The sequence below is a fragment of the Jaculus jaculus genome, chromosome 14 (assembly GCF_020740685.1).
Source record: "Jaculus jaculus isolate mJacJac1 chromosome 14, mJacJac1.mat.Y.cur, whole genome shotgun sequence".
NCBI classification, from domain to species: domain Eukaryota; kingdom Metazoa; phylum Chordata; class Mammalia; order Rodentia; family Dipodidae; genus Jaculus; species Jaculus jaculus.
This window is the reverse complement of record NC_059115.1, coordinates 81,389,333-81,410,890: the sequence shown is the minus strand read 5'-3', so window position 1 is coordinate 81,410,890 and position 21,558 is coordinate 81,389,333. Positions and strand designations below refer to the sequence as shown.

The following is a 21,558-nucleotide window of genomic DNA, read 5'->3' as shown; positions in this document are numbered from 1 at the left end:
TTTGGCCTTGCAGGCAAATGCCTTAATCACTAAACCATCCCTCCAGCCCACTGCCTTTTGGTTTTTAAATAAGATCAGAATTTTAATTTATTTTAAAGAAATACTAGTTTTTCAATGGTGCTCTAAAAATATGAAAATTATTTTTTTTCTGACTATGGAGTGCCACACAAAACTGTGGAATTTCACTATCTAGAATAAGTGTTGTCAATAGTCTGATCACCCAGAGGAACTTAAAAAAAACTTTTTGCTGGATTTTCCTTCAGTTACACATATGTAACATTATGAATTTTTGATATGAAATATGTATTTTACAAATGTATATGTGAAATGTACATAAATATGTATGTGCATTGTGAAATGGTCCTGCTATAGTTAAGTTTTGTATTATAATTTTTCAAAATTTGGCAAGATGTATTCAGCATTTTCTAATCACATTATTAGTAAATGTGTTTTTCAAAACAACATATTAGAGCTGGAGAGATGGCTTAGCGGCTAAGGCATTTGTCTACAAAGCCAAAACGACCCAGGTTCAATTCCCTAGTACACACGTAAAGCCAGATGCACAAAGTGGCACATGTATTGGAGTTCATTGGCAGTGTCTGGCGGCCCTAGCACATCCATTCTGTCTCTATATCTGCCTCTTTCTCTCTTCCTCTATCTCTAAATAAATAAATAAATAAATAAAACCAACATATTAATGACTGCCTGGTGGATCATCAGAGAGATGTACTACAACAATTTTTTCATCTTCAACCTCTGTTTAGTAACTGAGATAGCATGAACAGAATTGTCTCCAGGAAGAAGGTGGGTGAGACACTCTTCAAGGGTGCTGTGGTGTGTGCAACTCCCTCTGGGTGGAGCCCCGAAGCTGGCTCCTCTGGCTTGAACTCTGAAGCATATTTCAGTCAGATAGGAAATACTACCTTGTCACACTGAGTAATCAATGACAAAGTACATCTGTCTGTACATCTTCACCAGGTACATCATGCACAAACATGATCAATAAGCTATGACTCACTTTAAACCATTAACTGAAAAAAAACAAATTTGGCACTGGGAGATGGCTCACTGGGTAAGAGCCCTTGTCCTGCAAGTATGAGGCCCTGAGAGGGTCAGATGCTTTCCTGAGTTGGAGCCTCCATCACCCATGTAAACAGCTGGACGTGGCTACACACACCTGTTACCTCAGTCCTTGGGGAGACCGGAGAATTACTGGCCAACTAGTCTGATCAACACACACACAAACAAACAAAAACCCCTGCAGCTCTGGGTTCAGTGAGAGTCTCTAACTGTAGGGAAAAGCAGCCCAGTGATAGAGGGGGACAGCTGATGCTGTTCCCCAGGGCTTCATACTCATGGGCTAGGGGCGCTCACACCTGCACACACACATGCGTACAATACGCCACGGACACCACACACATGTGCCTGCAACCCCACCCCACACAGATTTCTATTTTCCCAGAAAACCTTAACTAGAAGTTGATTAATCAAATATGAACCAATCATTCCCAGTCTCTAACTAGCCCTCACCCACAAAGCTTTCTAGTTTAGAGAAATGAAGCGTAAAATAAAAGGTCCAAGAGTAAACCCACTGCTAGAGTTGTAAAGTTAAAACAAATTCTGAGCATTGTCTGCTACCACCACCACCACCAGGACAACTGACTGAGGTGTGCGTGGTGACCGAATGTCACTGACGCCGTACCACAGGGGTGCCCTGTGTCATGAGAGAGTAGGTAGGACTGGAGTTGGACTCCATGAGAAGACCTGGAAGCCTGGACAGGGTGTTGGAAGCGACCATTTTTTTTTTACATGTTTGTTGATCTCTGTTCTAATATTTGTTTATTTATTGAAACGATGGGGGCATATGGAGAATGGGTGTGCCAGGGCATGTGCATCTGGCTTATGGGGGTTCTGTTGAATTGAACCTGGGTTCTCTGGCTTTGCAGGCAAGCACCTTAACCGCTCAGTCATCTCTCCATCACTAGAAGCAACTGTTTTTACACACAGGGAAACAGTTGACATGAGGACATGATTCTCCAGGACAAGGAAACAAATGAGAGGAACATGCATTTCTTCTCAGCCTGAAGGTAATTCCTGGATGTGTGACAGGGAAGGGGAACTTAATTTTGTTGAGTTGAAGAAGCACAAATCAAACAGATCTGGGAAGGTGAAGTTTGCGAACTTGAGTATCAGAGAGGAGAGGGCTGCATGAAGCATTTTTGGATGTGTGGCGTGTGTCAGTGGGGCGCTGTGAGCCTTTGGGTTGGCCCTGAGCATGCGCAGTACACAGGACAGGCAAGAATCACTTCTGAACAACCCACCCCTGGGAGCTGTGAGGGAGGCGCAGTGCTGGGAATCTTCCCAGCCAGGCTTCAGGGAACACAACCCAAGCATGGGGCCCACAGAGGACACCAAATTAGAAGAGGGACTGAGTGATCCTTACTTAGAAGAAGGCCTAATTACTACTTGAAAGCAAGCCAATCTGGGAGCTAATTTCCATTAGGAGTGGTAAGGAGATGGAGAAGCCCTTTGAGTAACAGAAATAGAGTAAATAAGAAATGTCAGGTGTGGACGAGGTACATACAGTTTATTCCAGCATTTAAGAGGCTGAGGTAATAGGATCACCATGAGTTTGAGTATAGTGTAGGGCTACAGATCAGTTCCAGGCATCCTGAGCTAGAGTGAGACCCTACCTCAAAAATACCCCCCCAAATAAAAAGAAAAATATAATCAGTATCTTGCTAAGAGCCAAATCCACATCTTGCTAAGAGCATTATCTTTATATCCATCCTTCTATGTAAAAATAGTGTATAGTGTTGTAATAAACTTGAGTAGTGGGGTTGAGTGGGAAACACCAGCTCCTTAACATCTACCTGGATCTTCTCAGCACCTGCGGGCTCTCCCCCGCCGCCCTAGGTAAACAGTGAAGAAATCAGCACCGACGGGCAGAGGAAGGGCTGCCTCTTACCTCCATGCTCGTGCTGAACGCTCTGGTAACTTTGGCTGTGATGGTGACAATTTGTCCAATTCTATTTGAAAAGACAGAAGAGTCTCAATAATCCTATCACATTTCATTTCTGATTAACAAGTAAAAACTTACTAGACATGGGTTCCACAAGGCAGATCTACCTTAACATGCTGATAATGTGTAAGGGGCAGTGATGAATAAAAGAGAGCTGCTGATTTCAAGGAGACCAGGCTGTGTTTGGGACAAAAGTATGTGAACATAAAGTACAATAGATTACAAGAGATTTACTGATAACTCATTGATAATCAAGTTCCTCATCATTAATGGATGAAGTGCTAGTTTTTGGTGTAGCCACACTACTACACTTTAGTGTTGCTGTGTAAGTCAGGTAGTGTGCAAAATACTCTGTGTCATTTCCTTTTTTTTTTTTTTAATTTATTTATTTGAGAGTGACAGAGGCAGATATATATATATAGAGAGAGAGAGAATGGGCACGCCAGGGCTTCCAGCCACTGCAAACAAACTCCAGACACATGCGCCCCCTTGTGTATCTGGCTAATGTGGGTCCTGGAGAATCGAGCCTTGAACCGGGGTCCTTAGGCTTCACAGGCAAGCACTTAACCGCTAATCCACCTCTCCAGCCCTCTCTGTGTCATTTCTAACAGCACATTAACTCACTGAATAACAATCCTATGGGATTGGTATTATAATTCCCATTAGGAATTGGGTTTAAAAGGTGATGTAGCCAATGACTGGCAAGGCCAGAGTTCAAACCAGGGTCTTATCTGGTTCCAAAGCCTTGGAAACATGATTCTAGTCAGGCTCCTAGAAAGAATAACAACTAGTTCTGTTTTATTCACAGCAGTGGCTTTTCTGGGTAATCTTCAAGGTAAACCAGTTGGGTGTTCCTGGAAGAGTAGCTATGCCTGCTCAATGCGTTTGTGCACATTCTGCTGTTTTGTATGCTGGGTGTGTCATGACCTGTCACACTGCACACAGAAACCAGAACACAAGAGTTTCATATATACGTATGGATGAATACTCAAACAATTAGTCCCTATGTTGGAAGTTTGGGCAAATCTTTGGTGTGTCACAATTTTACTAATCCTTACTCTAATTTAACTACTTTAGTTACAAGCCATGTAACAACCCCCATGGAGGGGACTTTGGTGATTTCTGATAAAACGACTTATGCGTGTGCTCTTAAGAAGTCCCAACATCCTCACATTACACTGGCAAGAATATGAACACACTTCATAAACCTGGGTAGTGAAATATGATCTGTAATTACAAAATAGCCTAATATTTTCCAGTGAAGACCAGTTGAATAAATGGGGAATTCTACACAATGGATGCTAATGCAGCTATTCAAAACAATGTTGAATGCCTCTTCGCATTGTTACAGAGTGCTTTTCTAGAGAGACTCTTAAGGGGACAAAAAAAGTGGGGGATGGTATGGGATGTTGGAATTTATTTTAAATGAACATGGATAGATAACAAATACTTGCTTTCAAGGCTAATTATAAGATGGACACAGTGAATACTTGCAAAGGGTGGGCGAGGCTTTGCAGGAACTTGGTAGGGGCTAAATTTATTCAAGTCAAATATGTCTGTTTTAAATTATTCCAAATAAAATGAAAGTAAAACAGGAATCTTGAAAAGTAAATACAAATGAACTATGGACCTTATAGTTTAGCCATATGAAAGGAGATTATTTTAAGAGATTTTAGCCGGGTGTGGTGGCGCATGCTTTTAATCCCAGCACTCGGGAGGCAGAGGTAGGAGGATTGCAGTGAGTTCGAGGCCACCCTGAGACTGCATAGTGAATTCCAGGTCGGCCTGAGTTAGAGTGAGACCCTACCTCGAAAAAAACAAAACAAAACAAAAGAAGAGATTTTACTGAGACATTTACAAATGATGACTGAGACTTGCTTGCTAAGGCACAAAGGGAGGTTCACAAAGGGTCTTGATGAGGCAAGTGTATGTGTGAGTTGACTCTTGTAGCACAGGAATGAGTCCTTGGGCTTCACTATCATATTCTGTCTAATTTTATGTGTGTCTGAATTATTTAGCTTAAAATTTTCTACTGTAAGAGTTGCAAAAGCACATAAGCACTCTCACTCATAAAATGGCTTTCATAATTTACTACTCCACTCAGATGAACTAATGTTTGCCCAACAACCAGTGAAATTCACCATGATAGAGATAGTTGCTATCAATTATTCCTACAATAGAAGAAGGAGCCATTAAGAATTCGATGATAGAAGACTTGCTTTTCTTGATGCCACAATGCATCTAATGCTGACAGTTACACCTCATCATTAAATTCTCAATGAAGACTGGATTTACACTTATTCCATAATTCTTTCTACTAATTTATATTGGGTCAAATATTACTTGTTTTATTAAAAAAAACAAGTGGTGGTTCTAAATGAATACACTGCAAATGAACCATCGAAAAGAGTCATGTCACTTACGTAGCTGTCTCTTCAAACTGAATGTCATCCACTGAGGCTGTAACACAGGAAACCCCGGCATGTTTCTCAGCTGCGAAAAAAAGATAAAAGTATATTATGATAGTAGTTATGATTAAATATTTCGACATAAGGGGAAAGGAATAAAATTTAAGTAGATTTATTTTAACCTGCCATCCCTTACTCATTAGAGCACCTTTGTATTAATATGAAGTATAGTCTGTATTTATGGGAGGTATAGTCTCTATTTATAAGATTACCTTTTTTCTCTGTATGTTTCTGTTGTGTGGTAATTACTGTACTTTCTCCTACATTCTAACTTGGGAGAGCTTTTACTCAAATTTCAAGACTAATTCTCAGAAAACCTAGCAACTATAAATAGAATTTTTGGCTAGCTGTTGCTGACTTTCAATATTTGGTCAGGTTCTGTTATGTTATAAATAAACCTCAAAACAGTATGCATTTGTCTCATATAACTAGTAGCTGTATGTATTTAAACCATTAACCACTGTTAGCACAAAGCAGTATGGGAGGCCCTGGGATCCTCTCTCACCTCAGAGGGGAGTGGACATTAGCATCTGAGAAATAAATGGGCATGCTTAAAATGTAGTCTTACCCAAATGATACCAAATTCACCACACACTAATGATGTTGGAGAGGGTTTGAGTAGGGTGGGGAGAGATGGAAAATATGCTTCAATAACTTCCATGCTGCACATCTATGCTTCATTTGTTCATAATTATCTTTGATAATTAGTTTTGCTTAACATAAACATGCATAACATAAAAAATTTGCAGAATATAATAACTTGGCATAACATAAACAAGAACTTCTTGAGAAAAATTTTGATGCATGCTTCAGATTTGTTTTTGAAAAACAGTTAATTTAAATCTAAACAGACTTTCATTATATCTTTTATTTTAAGACAGAGTCTTTAAGAAAAAGATCTATTTTTATTAATTTATTAGAGGGGGGGGTGAGAATGGGCACACCAGGGCCTCTAACCACTACAAATGAACTCCAGACACGTGTACCACCTTGTGCATCTGGCTTAAGTTGGGGAGACTTGAACCTGGGTCCTTAGACTTTGCAGGCAAACACCTTAACCACTAAGCCATCTCTCCAGTCCCAGAGTCTTTTTATTTAAGCGAGCCCTGAAATCACATGGCAGCCCTTGGCCTCCAGTTCTAGATTGTCCTGCCTTAGCTTCTTGAGTGCTGGGATTCCAGTTGTGGGATTTTTAAGAACTGTTAACTTCATTTTTAACCTTGAAGTCTTCACTAGTGATAGCACATTATAAAAAGTTAGTAGCCAATTATCCTAAATTTTTATTCCTTATGTGTAGTGTATTATTATGCTAAATGTATTGATAAATTCCAGGTAAAGAGGGCCAAAGAAAACCATTTGGAACTCTATGTGTGAACACTGAACAGTGGGAGGGGTTTCCTAGCTATTAAGTTCAGGAAAAGCAAGAGAATATGGAAGTTTCAGTCTATAGAAATGCTCAAGATGGGGTCAATTTGTTCCAAAGTGGCAAACATTTATCATTCTCTGGCTGATTTTTAGACATTGAGCTGAATCAGTTCCATCTTTTAACTAGCCTACTCAGAGGCATCTAATGCTAAGTTAGAGACCCAGCCTTAATTCTTGTCCTAGTTTACAAGGGCATATTACATACTCCAGATAACTATTGAACCTTTTCATATGAGTCTAATACACACTCATTCCAGCTGCCTGACACAGAGGAATAAGATGTTGAGGTTATTAAGACATCATCAGTAACAAAACGTTTTCATGTGTACCAATGTGGTTTGTCCACTTTAAATGATTTAAGTAACTAAATCCGGGCGTGGTGGCACACGCCTTTAATCCCAGCACTCGAGAGGCAGAGGAAGGAGGATCGCCGTGAGTTCAAGGCCACCCTGAGACTACAGAGTTAATTCCAGGTCAGCCTGGACCAGAGTGAGACCTTACCTCGAAAAACCAAAAAAAACAAAAAAAACAAAAAAAAATGACTTAAGTAACTAAAATGCAGTAGCTAATAAAAGAGTAAATTTCCATTGCATTTTCTGGGTGTCTACTGTGTTGACATAGCGCTATGTTAAACTGCATGGGGGATCAAGGACAAGCAGAACCCTAGTAACAGTTGCCACTATGACTGCATGCATGTTATCATGAGGTGAGTGCCATGTGTCCCGTCAGAAAAATTTTTTTTGAGGTAGAGTTTCTCTCTAGCGCAGGCTGACCTGGATTTCCTGCTGTGCTCCCAGACTGGTCTCACACTCAGAGATCCTCCTACCTCTGCCTCCCAAGTGCTGGGGAGAGACAGACGCAATATGTGACAGGATGAGCTCAGCATCTCCAAAAAGCACTTTAATGCAGCGTCAAGGTGAACTGAGAACAAGAGGAAAAGGCCAGGCTGGAAGCTGCTGCTGAAGCAACGTGGAAGAAACTGTGGCTAGCTAATGGCAGCGGAGGCAGAGCAGGGAGCTTGGAGAAGACTGAGTCTCTAGGAAATACCACTGTCAAGACTGAGGTCATGGACTGAATATGTAGAGAAGGAAGCAACGTATGGACAGGTTTCAAAGCTACTGCTACACTTTTGACTGCACAGTTGTATGAATCAGGTGGCGCTCAAGAGTAAGAACTCAAAATGATTCCCAGTTAGGCCTGGGGAGATAGCTCAGGTCATAAAGTGCTTTGTCATGCAAGGACGAGGGCTTGGCTCCATCCCCAGGGTCCATGTGAGGAAGCTGGTCACGGTGGTGCATGGAACGCGTAGTGCTGGTGCTGGGGAGGCAGACACAGGAGACTCCTTGGGGCTCCAGGGCAGCTTGCCACACCCAGCTGATGAGGTCCAGACCAACGGAAACCTTACTGTCTGTGGGAACAGTGTTCCTGAGGAATGACACTCAATGTTGTCCTCTAGTCTTGCAGGAACACCCTCATGGGCATGCATACACATTAAAAAAAAAAAAAGATTCACAGGATGGAGAGTTGGCTTAGTAGTTAAGGTGCTTACCTGCAAAGCTTAAGGACCCAGGTTCCATTCCCCAGTGCCCACATAAGCCAGATGCACAAAGTGGCATATGCATCTGGAGTTCGTTTGCAGTGGCTGGAAGCCCTGGTATGCCCATTCTCTCTCTCTCTCTCTCTCTCTCTCTATATATATATATATATATATATATATATGTATATATATATATATTCGTATATACATATATATATAGATAGATAGATAGATATAGATATAGATAGATGGATAGATAGATATAGATATATACATATATATATGTATATATCTATATATACATATATATATGTATGTGTGTGTGTATAAATAAATGATTTTTTAAAAAGAGATTCACAAATAAGAGAGGAAATGTGATCCTCAGATACTTCAACAAAAGATTGGGCACAGGGATGGCAAACAGCTCAGTGATGTTTCAATTTTCACGTTTGGAGGACTAAAGCAGACAGTGACAACTATAATCATGAAATGTTGAATCTTTCTTTAAATACTGAAAGGATGTTTTGGAAGCTAGCAGTGCGCAAAGGTCAAGGTGATGTCCTGGGACCATGACTCTGGTCGTTATTCACCGTGATAATGTAGCTCCACAGACGCACGGATCGAGACAAGGACACAGAGAACTGCTTTTGTGTTACTTCCCAGGTTCAACTGCATCTTCACGAAGTCATGGCCTTCTTTGTGTGACGCCTCTTTTCCCACAGACTGTTTAACAAGGGAACCATCTGCTCTTTCCAAATCAGCTCTACCATAACTAGTCTTACAAGTTACTGTGCTACTAATGGCAATATAACTACTACGGTGCATGATAATTTACTGCCCACTGGCTTCTTTATGATTTGAGTTTCCAAAAATGTCAAACTAGAAATTTTTATGAAACCAGAAGAAGATAATTTTTCTCCCCACAGGATGTCACAGTAACTTTAAGCGCCACTTCAACAGTCGCATGATGCAGCCAGTCACTTGCAGAGGTGGAGGCGCCGTCATCTCTAGCACCCCCTCCCCCCGCCCCCTCCCCCGGCTCTGCGCTCATCTCTTTCTTCTTACTGGTGGACTGACTGCATATTTGTGTTTCCCTCAATGTGTTTTTATAACCCAACCGAAAATCTATTAGAAACTGTCAAGACAGAACCCAAACGGATCAACAAACAGGAACAGATTGGCATTGAAAACATAACTGAGTTTTGCAGGTGGTTAGACGCAGGGGGTTAGGGGCTCTATTAACACTCATTAAGAAAAGCAGGGATCATAGTCATCCGGGCTTTACTTTTGTTGTGCAGAATGATATGCAGCTGATATTTTATCATAACTTATATTACTTCAAAAATGTGCATTTGGGGGCTCTATTAAGTGTTATATGTAAGGTTTGGCTGCTTTTTGGAAATAATATTCCAAGCTGCAGGCTCCTCAGTCTGTCCACCCACCTATCCATCCATTGAATCAGGAGGCATTTATTTTGTTCTTACTAAGTGAAGGTGGTGGTGGGGTTATCCTATAGCTCAACTTGCCAGCAAACTAGCCAGGCAGAAAATAAAAAGGAGAATATATAAATGCACACAAAGAACACAGCCTGGGACAAGTTGCACAAGGAAAGTGGGAAGCGGCAAGTGTCAGCAAGTGGTCAGGAAAGACTTCTCTTGGCGAGATGACATGGAAGCAGAGAGGTGATGTGTGGAAATGGCCAGGAAAGGAATGGGAAGCCAACGGGAAGAGAAGAGCAGATGCAAAGCTTTTTAATTTTTTTTAAAGCTTTATTTATTTATTTGTAAGCAGAGAGAGACAGAGAGAGAGAGAGAGAGAGGAGAGAGAGAGAGAGAGAGAGAGAGAGAGTGAGCAAGCGAGAGCGAGAGAGAATAGGCTGTAGCCTCTGCAAACTCCAGACGCATGCACCACTTATGTAGCTATTGGGGCATCGATCCTGAGTCCTTAGGCTGTGCAAATAAATGCCTTGCCACTGAGCCATCTCTCCAGTCCCATGTAAAACCTTTTGAGCAGAGAAAACCCTGACACATTCTGGAAAATACCAGGTGCTGCTAGAGCATATGACTGGAAGCAGTGTATCAAAGAAGTGAGGGTGGACCGTAGCCGTGACACAATGTTCGTGTTTCTTAATGTTAATATTCTTTCGTGGAGCACTCATGGCTGACCGCTGGACATCCTAAGCCCGCCTCAGACTCAGCTCCCGTTTACGGTTACTTAGCTGCCCCTCGGAGAATGTGAGTTTCTAGCTCTACAGAGCATTTGTGCAGGATGGTGAAGGCTTTTGCTTTTACTCCAAGAGTGGGTGCTGTTGGTGGGATTTGCGTATTAAGTTTGTTGTGGGCAGATAACAGATTCTGGGGAGGCAGGATAGTGACAGGGAGGGGAAGCGAAAGGAATGTCTGTGGAAGGGAAGGGTGGTGGGGTTCACTGAAACAGAGGGGCAACCTGATCACTGGTCTGAAGATGGGAGAGGAGAAGTCATCAAGGGTACAGGAGATCCCTGCTCAAAACTACAACTTAAAGCAACTTTCAGTTAGAGAGTGCAACCATACGTTTTCAAAAGAGAAACTCTAGCCCTGAACCCAAGGCAAAATCAGGTTCTTAGTGGTCTGGAAAAGATGCTGAAAGCAAAACTACTTTCCAATATACTCAGAGGTTGTCTTTGGCTGCTGTAGTGGCCATCAGGAAATACCACAGAATGGGTGGGAGAGATGGCTCAGCGGTTAAGGTGCTTGCCTCTAACGCATAAGGATCCAGATTGAATCCCCCAGTGCCCACATAAGGCAGAAGCACCTGGTGGCACATGCTTCTGGAGTTTGTTTGCAGTGGTTAGAGGCCCTGGTGTGTGCATTCTTCCTCTCTGCGTCTGTCTATCTCTCCCTCTGTGTCTCTCTCTTTCAAATAAATAAATAAGACATTAAAAATGAAGGAAAAAAGAAAATACCAGAGACTGTGTGACTAGGACAATAGACATTATTTCTCACAGTCTGGGTGCTGTGAAGTCCAAGCCCGCCGCTTCAGAGCCTGGTCAGGGCTTCCCTCCGGCTTGCTGGAGGCTGTCTCTCACTCTCGCTTCCTCCACACGGCAGGGCAGAGAGCACACTTCTCACTCCTAGGACTTAAACCTGTAAATCCAGGATGCCACCTCGTAAACCATAATTATTTCCTTCCTCAATCCAGCCACGCCAGGAGATTAGCACTTCCAGAATATGCACTTTGTGAAGGAATAGGGGCATCACTTGATCAATATTTAGATTTGTGTGTGTGTGTGTGTGTGTGTGTGTGTGTACTGGGAAGGAACCCAGGGCTTCATGCATTGTAGGCAAGCAATGTACCAGGGGCTATATTTCCACTCCAAGTTTGTGTTAGTTTTGCTCTCATTTCCTCACAAGCACATGAGTTTTCCATGACTAGGCAACAGTGTGGTAGCAACAAACAGAAGAGAAGTAGCCTTCCACCTAATGAAGCATAAACTGACTTGTGAAGGTGCACACTATTACCTAATCCTTTAACATATAATGGGTTTCTCTTTTAAATATTTAAATATTTATTTATGTATTTGAGAGAGAGAGAGAGGATATGGGAGGGGGCAGGGCTTCCTGCCATTGCAAATGAACTCCAAATACATGCCCCGCTCCATGCATCTGGCTTTATGTGGGCACTGGGGGAGTTGCACCCCGGGCTATCAGGCTTTGCAAGCAAGTGCCTTTAAACTCTGAGCATCTTCCCACCGCCCCCCGCCCCCCGGGTTGCTCTTATTACATGAATCAACCGTCAGGGTTTTGAGAATAAGTATGGACACAGGTCATCAAATCAGCCAACTCTTTCTTGGCTCCGCACTTACTTCTTGGGTGGAGAAGTGCGCTCCTGAGAGCCATGGTGTGGGTCATTGCGGGTTGGACTGACTCATTGGCCCTGCCTCCCTGCGCCGGCTCACAGCTCCGAGGATGTCCCCTTTCTCTTCCTTCTCTCCAGCTGACCTCTGGCTCCCGCTCCTGACCATCCATCCTCCCGCAAACGAGCGCAACGCATCCCCAGCCGCTCAGAACGCGGACCCTCATCCCCAAGCATCCCCAACGCCAGCCCAGGCCACCGCCAGCACCACGCGACCCTCAGCCCGCCCGCTGCCCGCTGCCCGCTGCCCGCTGCCCGCTGCCCTACCCGCCAGGCAGGCGGCGGTGTCGACCCACTTGAGCAGCTGCCCGGCGCTCAGCACCCCGCGGGCGTCGGCGTGCGCGGGCTGCACCGCCTGGCTCATGAGCACCGCGGCCCGCATGTCTGCGCCGCCCGAGCCCGCGCGCGCCGGCCACCCGCTCCCGCCGCCGGCCCGCCCCGCCCCGCCCCTCCCCGCCCCGTCCAAAGGGCGACCCCCACCCCACCCCGGGCCCGCTGCCAGGTGCGGGAGGTGAGGTCGGGTCACCCCGCACTGCAGGAGGACCGAGGGTGACGCCCCGGACAGAAGCTGGACCGCGCAGGCAAGAGCTGGCCCTGGCGGGCAGGGTGCACGTGCTGGCCACGACCCACAGGTGGTGGTCAGCGTCCGAAGACCGTGAGAGGCCAAGGGGGCGTGGGCAGGGACAACACCCTCTCCGGGGAGTACTGTGCTCGCTTCGGAAACGTCTGAATAATGTGACTTCGGGGCTTCATTGGTCGTCACGTCTCTGGTCGCCCCGCTTCCTTGCCCTGCGCTGCACGCTCTGCTCAGGCCCAGTGGAAAAGCCACCTTCTGATTCTGAGGACAGCGTCGCAACTCCAAAGGTCATTCTGTAGCGAAATTACTTCCACTGTGACACAGGCCGAAGACAGAGCCTAGAGAGAAAGTTGACTGCTGGGTACGTCAGGCCCCCCACCCCCCAGGCAGTAGGAGGCAACACTGGGGTTTTATGTAGAGATTTTAAGATTAGAAACTCTGAGTGTTCCTTGGGGTTCCAAGTCCCAGGAGACGTCCTTCTTAAAGGGAGACAAGCACACGAGGCACTGGGCATGAGCACGAGGTTCCGCACAGTGGAGAGATTTTTCACACTTGGCAGCGCTGCAGTATCTGACTTTACAAAATAATTCTTCAGATTTTTATTTATTTATTTATTTACAAGCAGAGACAGAGAAAGAGGAGGAGGTAGGAGAAGGAAAGATAGGTTGATTGAGAATGGCTTCAGGGCCTTCTTGCCACTGCAAACGAACTCCAGATACCGGGCCACTTTGTGCATCTGGCTTTTACATGGGTCCTGGGGAATTGATCTCAACCCTTCAGGCTTTGCAAGCAAGTACCTTTAACCTCTGAGCCATCTCTCCAGCCCACACAGCAATTCTTACTAGGGAAACAGTGACATCAAAAACTCATCCCAGCCGGGCGTGGTGGCGCACGCCTTTAATCCCAGCACTCGGGAGGCAGAGGTAGGAGGATCACCATGAGTTCAAGGCCACCCTGAGACTACAGAGTTAAATCCAGGTCAGCCTGGACCAGAGTGAGACCCTACCTCAAAAAACCCCCCAAAAACAAAACAAAACAAAACAAAAAAACAAAAACCCACCTCATCCAATAGTTGGTGTTCTCACTGCTGGGGTAGGTCTCCCTGGGGAGTACGTGTAGGGATGAAGCAAGAGAGGCTTGGACACGTGGCCTGGGCCTTGCTGTGAACTTGGGAGGAAGCAGGACCACCTGGCTGAAACCCAGGGTGCCTGCCTTTCCAGGAATCCCCACGGGCTCCAGGGAATGTGTGACAATGCTCTTCTAGCCTTTACTTGTAGTGGCCAAGTCCGGGCATGGAGCCATCAGGTTCAAGATGGGGGATTTAGCTTCAGATGTATATGTAGGTGTGTGTGCGAACACGCGTGCGTCGACATCTTTGGCGGTCGGTCTCTGGAACATTGTTCACCTTTTACTTCTTTTGTAAAGCAGGGCTGGTCTTTCATTGGCCAGGAGGTAACAAGTAGGCTTGTCTGGTTGGCTAGCGAGAAGGGGGTTATGCCGGTTTCCACCTCTGTAGATCTGGATTATAAGCTCGTACTGCGCCATCTGTATTTTACATGGACTCTGGGGCACTACTCGGGTCTTCATGCTTGCAGAACAGTTACTTCACTGACTGAAAACGCTCTGTCTCTCTCTCTCTCTTTTTTTTTAAATTATTTATTTATTTATTTGAGAGTGACAGACACAGAGAGAAAGACAGATAGAGGGAGAGAGAGAGAATGGGCGCACCAGGGCTTCCAGCCACTGCAACCGAACTCCAGACGCGTGCGCCCCCTTGTGCTTCTGGCTAACGTGGGACCTGGGGAACCGAGCCTCGAACCGGGGTCCTTAGGCTTCACAGGCAAGCGCTTAACCGCTAAGCCATCTCTCCAGCCCTCTTCCGTGATTTTTTGTAATGCAAGAGAAGATCTTGAACAAGAGAGACAGAGCGGGCTGGAGAGATGGCTTAGCGGTTAAGCGCTTGCCTGTGAAGCCTAAGGACCCCGGTTCAAGCCCGGTTCTCCAGGTCCCACGTTAGCCAGATGCACAAGGGGGCGCACGCGTCTGGAGTTCGGTTGCAGTGGCTGGAAGCCCTGGTGCGCCCATTCTCTCTCTTCCTCTATCTGTCTTTCTCTCTGTGTCTGTCACTCTCAAATAAATAAATAAATAAAATTAAAAAAAAAACACGGAAGAGAACAACAAAAAGACATATTTACTTGATCGCTTTCGGAATCCTCTGAAGAGAGGTTTTCCGAACATAAGTGCATAAATAAAAATGGTATACATTGTTAGGCACATACAAAGTTGGACTCTATAAACAACATAAGAATGGCTTTTTAACACAATACTGTTGCATCCAAGGTGGTCTCCATTTTGAAGCTACATACTTACTTCAATGTGATTGTGTCGGATCTTTTAGTAGTCCTCTTTGGAAAATTCCTGGAGCGTTCTTAGAACCTTTTTTAAATGTCCTCTTTTAAGCAGGGCGTGGTGGCACATGCCTTTGATCCCAGCATCGGGAGGCAGAGGTAGGAGGCTCACCTTAAGATTGAGGCCACCCTGAGAGTACATAGTGAATTCCTGAGCTAGAGTGAGACCCTACCTCAAAAACAAACAAACAAAAAAGTCTTCTTTGAAGACAAATCATGATTTTTTTTTTTTAATTTTTGGGGGAATTAGTAGAACAGATAAAGTTCAATGCACTCCATCTGCTGGTAACTCTGTGAGAGGCTCATATTGGTGTTGGGCTTGGCCATGTGACTTGCTCTCGAGTGTAAGGTGGGGAGGTAACACAGCTTCTGTGGGGAGATTCTGTGTTCGGCTAGTGGCGTGATAGTGCCTGACTGAAGTCATATACTACAGAGCCCTGGTACTCATAGTTCCTACTGCCTACGTGCAGCCTCCAATGTACGAATCCAGACATGGTGAATGAGACAAAAGTATTTAGAGCTGTTTTTATGCCACTGTGACCTGTGGGCTTGTTTGTCCCACAGCAGAAACTGGTGGTGACATGAGTGAATTTTATTTATTAATATTTAGGAAAATTTATCAGCCTATTAGAATCAAAGCGTATTCAGGCTGAGGTATATTATTTTGAATAAAACGTGGTGAAGAAAATGGTAATATTGAATTGTGTATTTGTTCCTTAGTTGATTTTTTGCGGGCTTCAGAAATTCTAAATTGTTTATGCATAGGCATAAAAAGGTAGCTTCCCAAAGTGTTGACCTGAATGGAGCACAGTGTGTGTGTGTGTGTGTGTGTGTGTGTGTGTGTGTGTGTGCGTGTGTGTGTGTGTGTGTGAAGAGATATTTGATCAACAAGTGGAAGCAGACATAGTGTACAAGCTCACAATTGTGTTTTCTTATCTTTGTTATCTCCTGTTTGGGTGTCTTTTGATTATTATTTCACCTCTTTTGTTGGTTTTGCATTGATTTTCATATTAATAGCGTCTACCTGAAAATCCTATTCATGTGTTTCTCTGAATGGGCTTTCTCTCCCTTTCACAATGAAACTGCTGTCTGCATGTGTGAACATTTTTTAATCTCCATTTCTCTTTGATGTCAAGGATTTTGCTATGATGCTCGAAGAAAAAATCCTCTATTTTCCATTTGTGTCCAGAGATGTCTTTTGAAGATGAGAATGCGGAGCCTGCATGATTTTAAAGGCTGTGCACAGGGGCAGGAAAACTTACCAGGAAGAAAACTTAAAGTTCCAAATCTTGAGAATAAGGGGAAAATGTTCAGAATGCTTGAGTGGGAAGGGTCTAATTCTCTTAATCTGGAGATGAAAAAATAAGGTGTCTTCCGTGGTTCCTACTGCAAGATGATCAGACTTTGTGAAAACTGACAAGGAGCACAGAATTTGAGAAGGGATAGAAAAATGATGGTTCCCAGGACAAGCAGGCCTGCAGACAAGATTTTGAGAGCAGGTAGTTTATTGGAAAGGGAACTGAAGAAGCCCCTGGGAGGGGCAGCTAGGTGAGGCCCTGGAGCCAGCATCACTGGGAGCCTGTTAGAAATGCAGAATCTCGGGTCTGACCGCAGACCTTCCCAGCCAGGGTGGAAGTTTTGTTAAGATTCCTAGGTGACTCACAGGCACACTGAAGTTTATAACGAACAGTCCAGTTGTCTCCCCCTGCCCATTGCTAGGGAGCTAGGTTGTCCTCCTCCACTGACATGAATAAAGTCTGCTTGCAGAAGTTTCATCTCCACAGGGCAGGAGGACTACACAGCTTAGGACCTGTGGTGCTTGCAGAGGACACATCTGAGGTGCCTGAAGTAAGCCCCGTGCCCGGAGCACGAGGGGGTCCTTCTGCTGTGGACCAATCCCCAGGCTGACAGGTGGGCTCTAGAATGCACAGTATTTCATACTGAGATCAGCTTTATTAGCAGCCAGACGCTCTTCACCTTTGGTAGAGCTTATGAAAGGTGCTAAGTCAATATTATCAAATTTAAATACACGCTTATAGGAAGAGAGTTCAAAGTTTAAACACAGCTGCTAAACACAAGTTGCAGAATGAGGTTCTCTATGTTTGGGTGGCCAATGTCGTGATGAGAGGTCTTCTGCCCGTATCATACCGGTTCTCATACTGACCTTTCTCCTAGTTGTACAATCCACAGTTACCTGCTTTGTGTGACATGCAATACTTATTTCTTAGAACAGAACAAAAGGTGCAAGTCCACAGTCTAGATTTCCACTTATTGAGTCATGACACATAATTCTTTTCACATACTATTGCTGTTAATTTCATAATATTAATATCATGCTTCATAATTTTAAGGACTTTTTTCACCTAGAATTGAAGAGAGATTAGTCTGAAGTCCTTTCTCTTCTTCTCCTTTTTATCTTCTTCTTTCTTCTCAAAGCCTGTGCTGGCCTGGTAGTCACTATGTACCCAAGACTGGCCTTTAACTTGCAGTAATCCTCCTGCCTCACCCTCCCAAGTGCTGGGATGACAGGACAAACTTTGAGGGTTCAGAAGATGTTTCCAGTGTATTCTAGAAGCTGGAAGCAATCACGTAGATTTGGTGTGCTTTATATGGTTGCTAGAATTCTCCAGTGAAGCTGGTGGAACTTTGAGGGTTTCGTTTTGAAATATTTTGATTAGGGATTCATTTTTTTCTTTTGGGGGTTTTTGGTTTTCCAAGGTAGGCTCTCATTCCGAACCAGGCTGACCTGGAATTAACTCTGTAGTCTAAGGATGGCCTCAAACTCACGGCAATCCTCCTACCTCTGCCTCCTGGGTGCTGGGATTAAAGGCATGTGCCATCATGCCCAGCCTATGGATTCATTTTTAAAAACAGCTGTCATGCTATAGGTAATCTAGCTCCTGTGAGGCAGTGGTGGTCATTTCTGGTCTTAGATGATTGGTACACTTCATCTCAGGAGGCTAATTTACTATAGGAAGAGTTGAACTGAAGTATAATCTGTTGATTTTCTGCCATTTTTCAGAGCCACCCCAGCTCTGTTTTAGCTCCACCTGACAGCTATCCCTCCCCACCCCTTGATTTCACCAGATCATTAATGCTCCTGTCTATGGCATTTCCTTGCTTCCTAAGCTGGTTCTAAAGACTCCCCGGTCCTTTCTAGACTGTAGCTCACGAGCTCTGTGAGTGGGAGTAACCAATTTTGACATGCAAACCTTCCAGGTGACTACCATGCACTAATGCTTGATGGATACCTTTGTTGTAAGAGCTGTCTCTCAAAGGGAGAATAGTTGTCTGCAGGTGAAGCCTTGATCCAAAATACCAAGCATCTCCACTGCGATTCACCTATGGGGGATGGCCAAAGGCTCCAAACTTTGCCACTGACACCTCACGTACCATCCGATCTGTTGGATCATATGGCCCAAGTGACAGAGCAGACTGTACAGCATCCTGGACCTGTTGAAGAGGTTTCCTGGTTCTTTTTTTTTAATTCTGGGCCCCACTCAAAACTACCAACTTTCTGAGTTACTTTGTATATGGGCCAGAGTAATACACTCAATGAGGAGTGTACTGCCTCCAAAAATCCAGATATGCCCACCAGGCATTGTGCTTCGTAATGGTAGGAAGGGCCAGGTGCAACAACTTACTCTTCTCCTTAGGAAATATTTCTGCATGCCCCCCACCATCACAGTCCTAAAAATTTTGTTGAAGAAGGACTTTGAACTTTAGTTGCCATTTTGTTATGTGCATTTGCTGTACCAGCAACTCCAGGTTGGACTGTGCACCCCCTCCCCCGCTCACTCATTCCAGTAAGCATCACATCATCATAGAATGGCCCAACTTGATACACTGTGGAAGGGACAGGCAATCAAGATCCCTGGAATTAGGGCTGCAGCATTAATATAACCTCAATGCATTTTAACTATTTGTAATAACTTTAGTAACATAGTATTTTATAGGTCAAAAATGGTTTACATATAGGAACTAATAAGGGCAAACATTTTAACAAGTTGTAGAAAAAATGTTGTTTCCTTCCTGTGGATGTTCTCTCCAAGATAGAATCACACATAAAACCTCAAATATGAAAGGCACAGAAAAATGGAATGCTATTTTATTTTCATTTTGTGTTTCTTCTCATCAGTTAAATTGGGGCAGAAATTTGAGGGCAACTGACAATCTTAATTGATTGCTTAAAATCCTGAAGAACTGGGTATGAGTTTGAGTGGATATTGACTATTGTCTTCCTCCTTGTGTACATGGGCGGGGGGGGGGTGGACTGACCATTGACTGGGCTGTACCTTAGAGAGATGACAAACAGCAGTGTGACCACAAGCAAACACAAGTCCCTGTCCTCACAGAGCAGTGTGACCACAAGCAAACACACATTCCTGGTCTCACAGAGCAGCGTGACCACAAGCAAACACACATTCCTGGTCTCACAGAGCAGTGTGATTCCAAGGAAACACAAGTCCCTGTCCTCACCGAGCAGTGTGACCACAAGCAAACACACATTCCTGGTCTCACAGAGCAGTGTGACCACAAGCAAACACAAATTCCTGGTCTCACAGAGCAGCGTGACTACAAGTAAACGCATGTCCCTGTCCTCACAGAGCAGTGTGACTACAAGCAAACGCATGTCCCTGTCCTCACAAAGCAGTGTGACTACAAGCAAACGCATGTCCCTGTCCTCACAGAGCAGTGTGACCACAAGCAAGCACACGTGCCTGTTCTCACAGAGCAGCGTGACTACAAGCAAACACATGTCCCTGTCCTCACAGAGCAGTGTGACCACAAGCAAGCACACGTGCCTGTTCTCACAGAGCAGCGTGACTACAAGCAAACGCATGTCCCTGTCCTCACAGAGCACACATTCCGCAGAGGGAGGCGGCACTTGAACAAGGTGCTTGTGCGCACATGTCTGGTGAGCATGACCGTGATGCTGTGGAGGAATAAGGTAACACTGAGAGACGGGATAGGGTCTGTGGCAACCTTGCAGGGGGTAATGAACAAAGGATTTGAAGGAAGTCAAAGCTCGTGAGTCCCCAGGCGTGATGGCGTGCAGCACAAAGGCCCTGAAAAGTGGTGGCAGTTCCTGCCCCTCTCCTCTGACCCCGGGCAGCACCACCAATCCCACCCCGCGCTCTGGGCAGCGCTGGAAGCTGAGGCGGGCGCGGACACCGAGGGGCAGGCAGGCCTTTCTCCGGGCCATGTGCGTCAAGGGGAGGCTGCTTTGGGTCACGCTGTGACTAGGACGTTGCTCTCCAGAGCCCAGAGCCCTGGTGATCTGAAAGGCCAGAGCCCTGGTGATCTGAAAGGCCAACTCCGTGGTCTGCCCTTGCTCCTCAGGCAGCTGTGAGTCAGGAGAGATGCATGCCAGGGGCAGGTGGCAGTGTGTCTGGCACGGTAAGGAACAGCACAAGACTGTGGCCAGGAGGGCCGGTGACCGAGAGGTTAGAAAGTTAAAGAAGGGGGCTGGAGAGATGGCTTAGCGGTTAAGTGCTTGCCTGTGAAGCCTAAGGACCCCGGTTCGAGGCTTGATTCCCCAGGACCCACGTTAGCCAGATGCACATGAAGGTGCGTGCATCTGGAGTTCGTTTGCAGTGGCTGGAAGCCCTGGATCGCCTATTCTCTGTCTCTCTCTATCTGCCTCTTTCTCTCTGTGTCTGTCACTGTCAAATTAAAAAAAATAAAAAATAAAAAAAAAAGAAAGTTAAAGAAGGGACAAAGAGCTTGAACCGAGACTTGGCATCTACTATGAAGACATTCCAGGTGCGATGGGCTGCCCTGGAGTATTCCCGAACGGAGGGCGACATCACTGGCTTCTTCCAAAGCTTGTTCTAGCTCTGCTATTGTCAGTGGTCCCTAGGGGGTGAAGGAGGACCGAAGGAGTTCGGCAGGTTTGTAGGTCATGTGTGTCCCTAATAGATAAAACGGGGGTCTTGGGTGACTTCTGGTGACCCACTTGTGAAATTTATGATTTAGTACTTCATTTTGGGGAGGCAGAAGGTCCTTTACTTTTTTTTTCTTTTGCCTCTTGCATTCTCTCCACCATTTTACTATATTCTAACTACCATTTCATTTTAAAAAGCAGCTTACTGTTTTTTGTTCTCCTTATATTTATGTAATGTTGCTTACACATTTTTTTCTGTATTGTGCAATAAGTTTTTAAAAAAATATTTTAAATCTTAGGATCTTTCTTTCTTTCGTCTTAAAGTTCTTCTGCCTGTTTA

The 21,558-nt window shown here is 44.8% G+C and overlaps 1 protein-coding gene across 1 annotated transcript in view; it reads right to left on the bottom strand.

Moving 5' to 3' along the window:
• Acot12 (acyl-CoA thioesterase 12) overlaps positions 1–20,537 on the bottom strand; it is a 48,060-nt gene extending 27,523 nt beyond the window's left edge. The window contains exons 1-5 of the mRNA XM_045133395.1: positions 19,627–20,537; positions 16,719–16,806; positions 12,614–13,184; positions 5,446–5,515; positions 2,969–3,029 (exon numbers count right to left, since the gene is read on the bottom strand). Of these exons, the coding sequence (XP_044989330.1) occupies positions 2,969–3,029; positions 5,446–5,515; positions 12,614–13,184; positions 16,719–16,806; positions 19,627–20,537 (1,701 nt within the window). The remainder of the gene's footprint in view (positions 1–2,968; positions 3,030–5,445; positions 5,516–12,613; positions 13,185–16,718; positions 16,807–19,626) is intronic.
• Between the last annotated feature and the right edge of the window lie 1,021 nt (positions 20,538–21,558).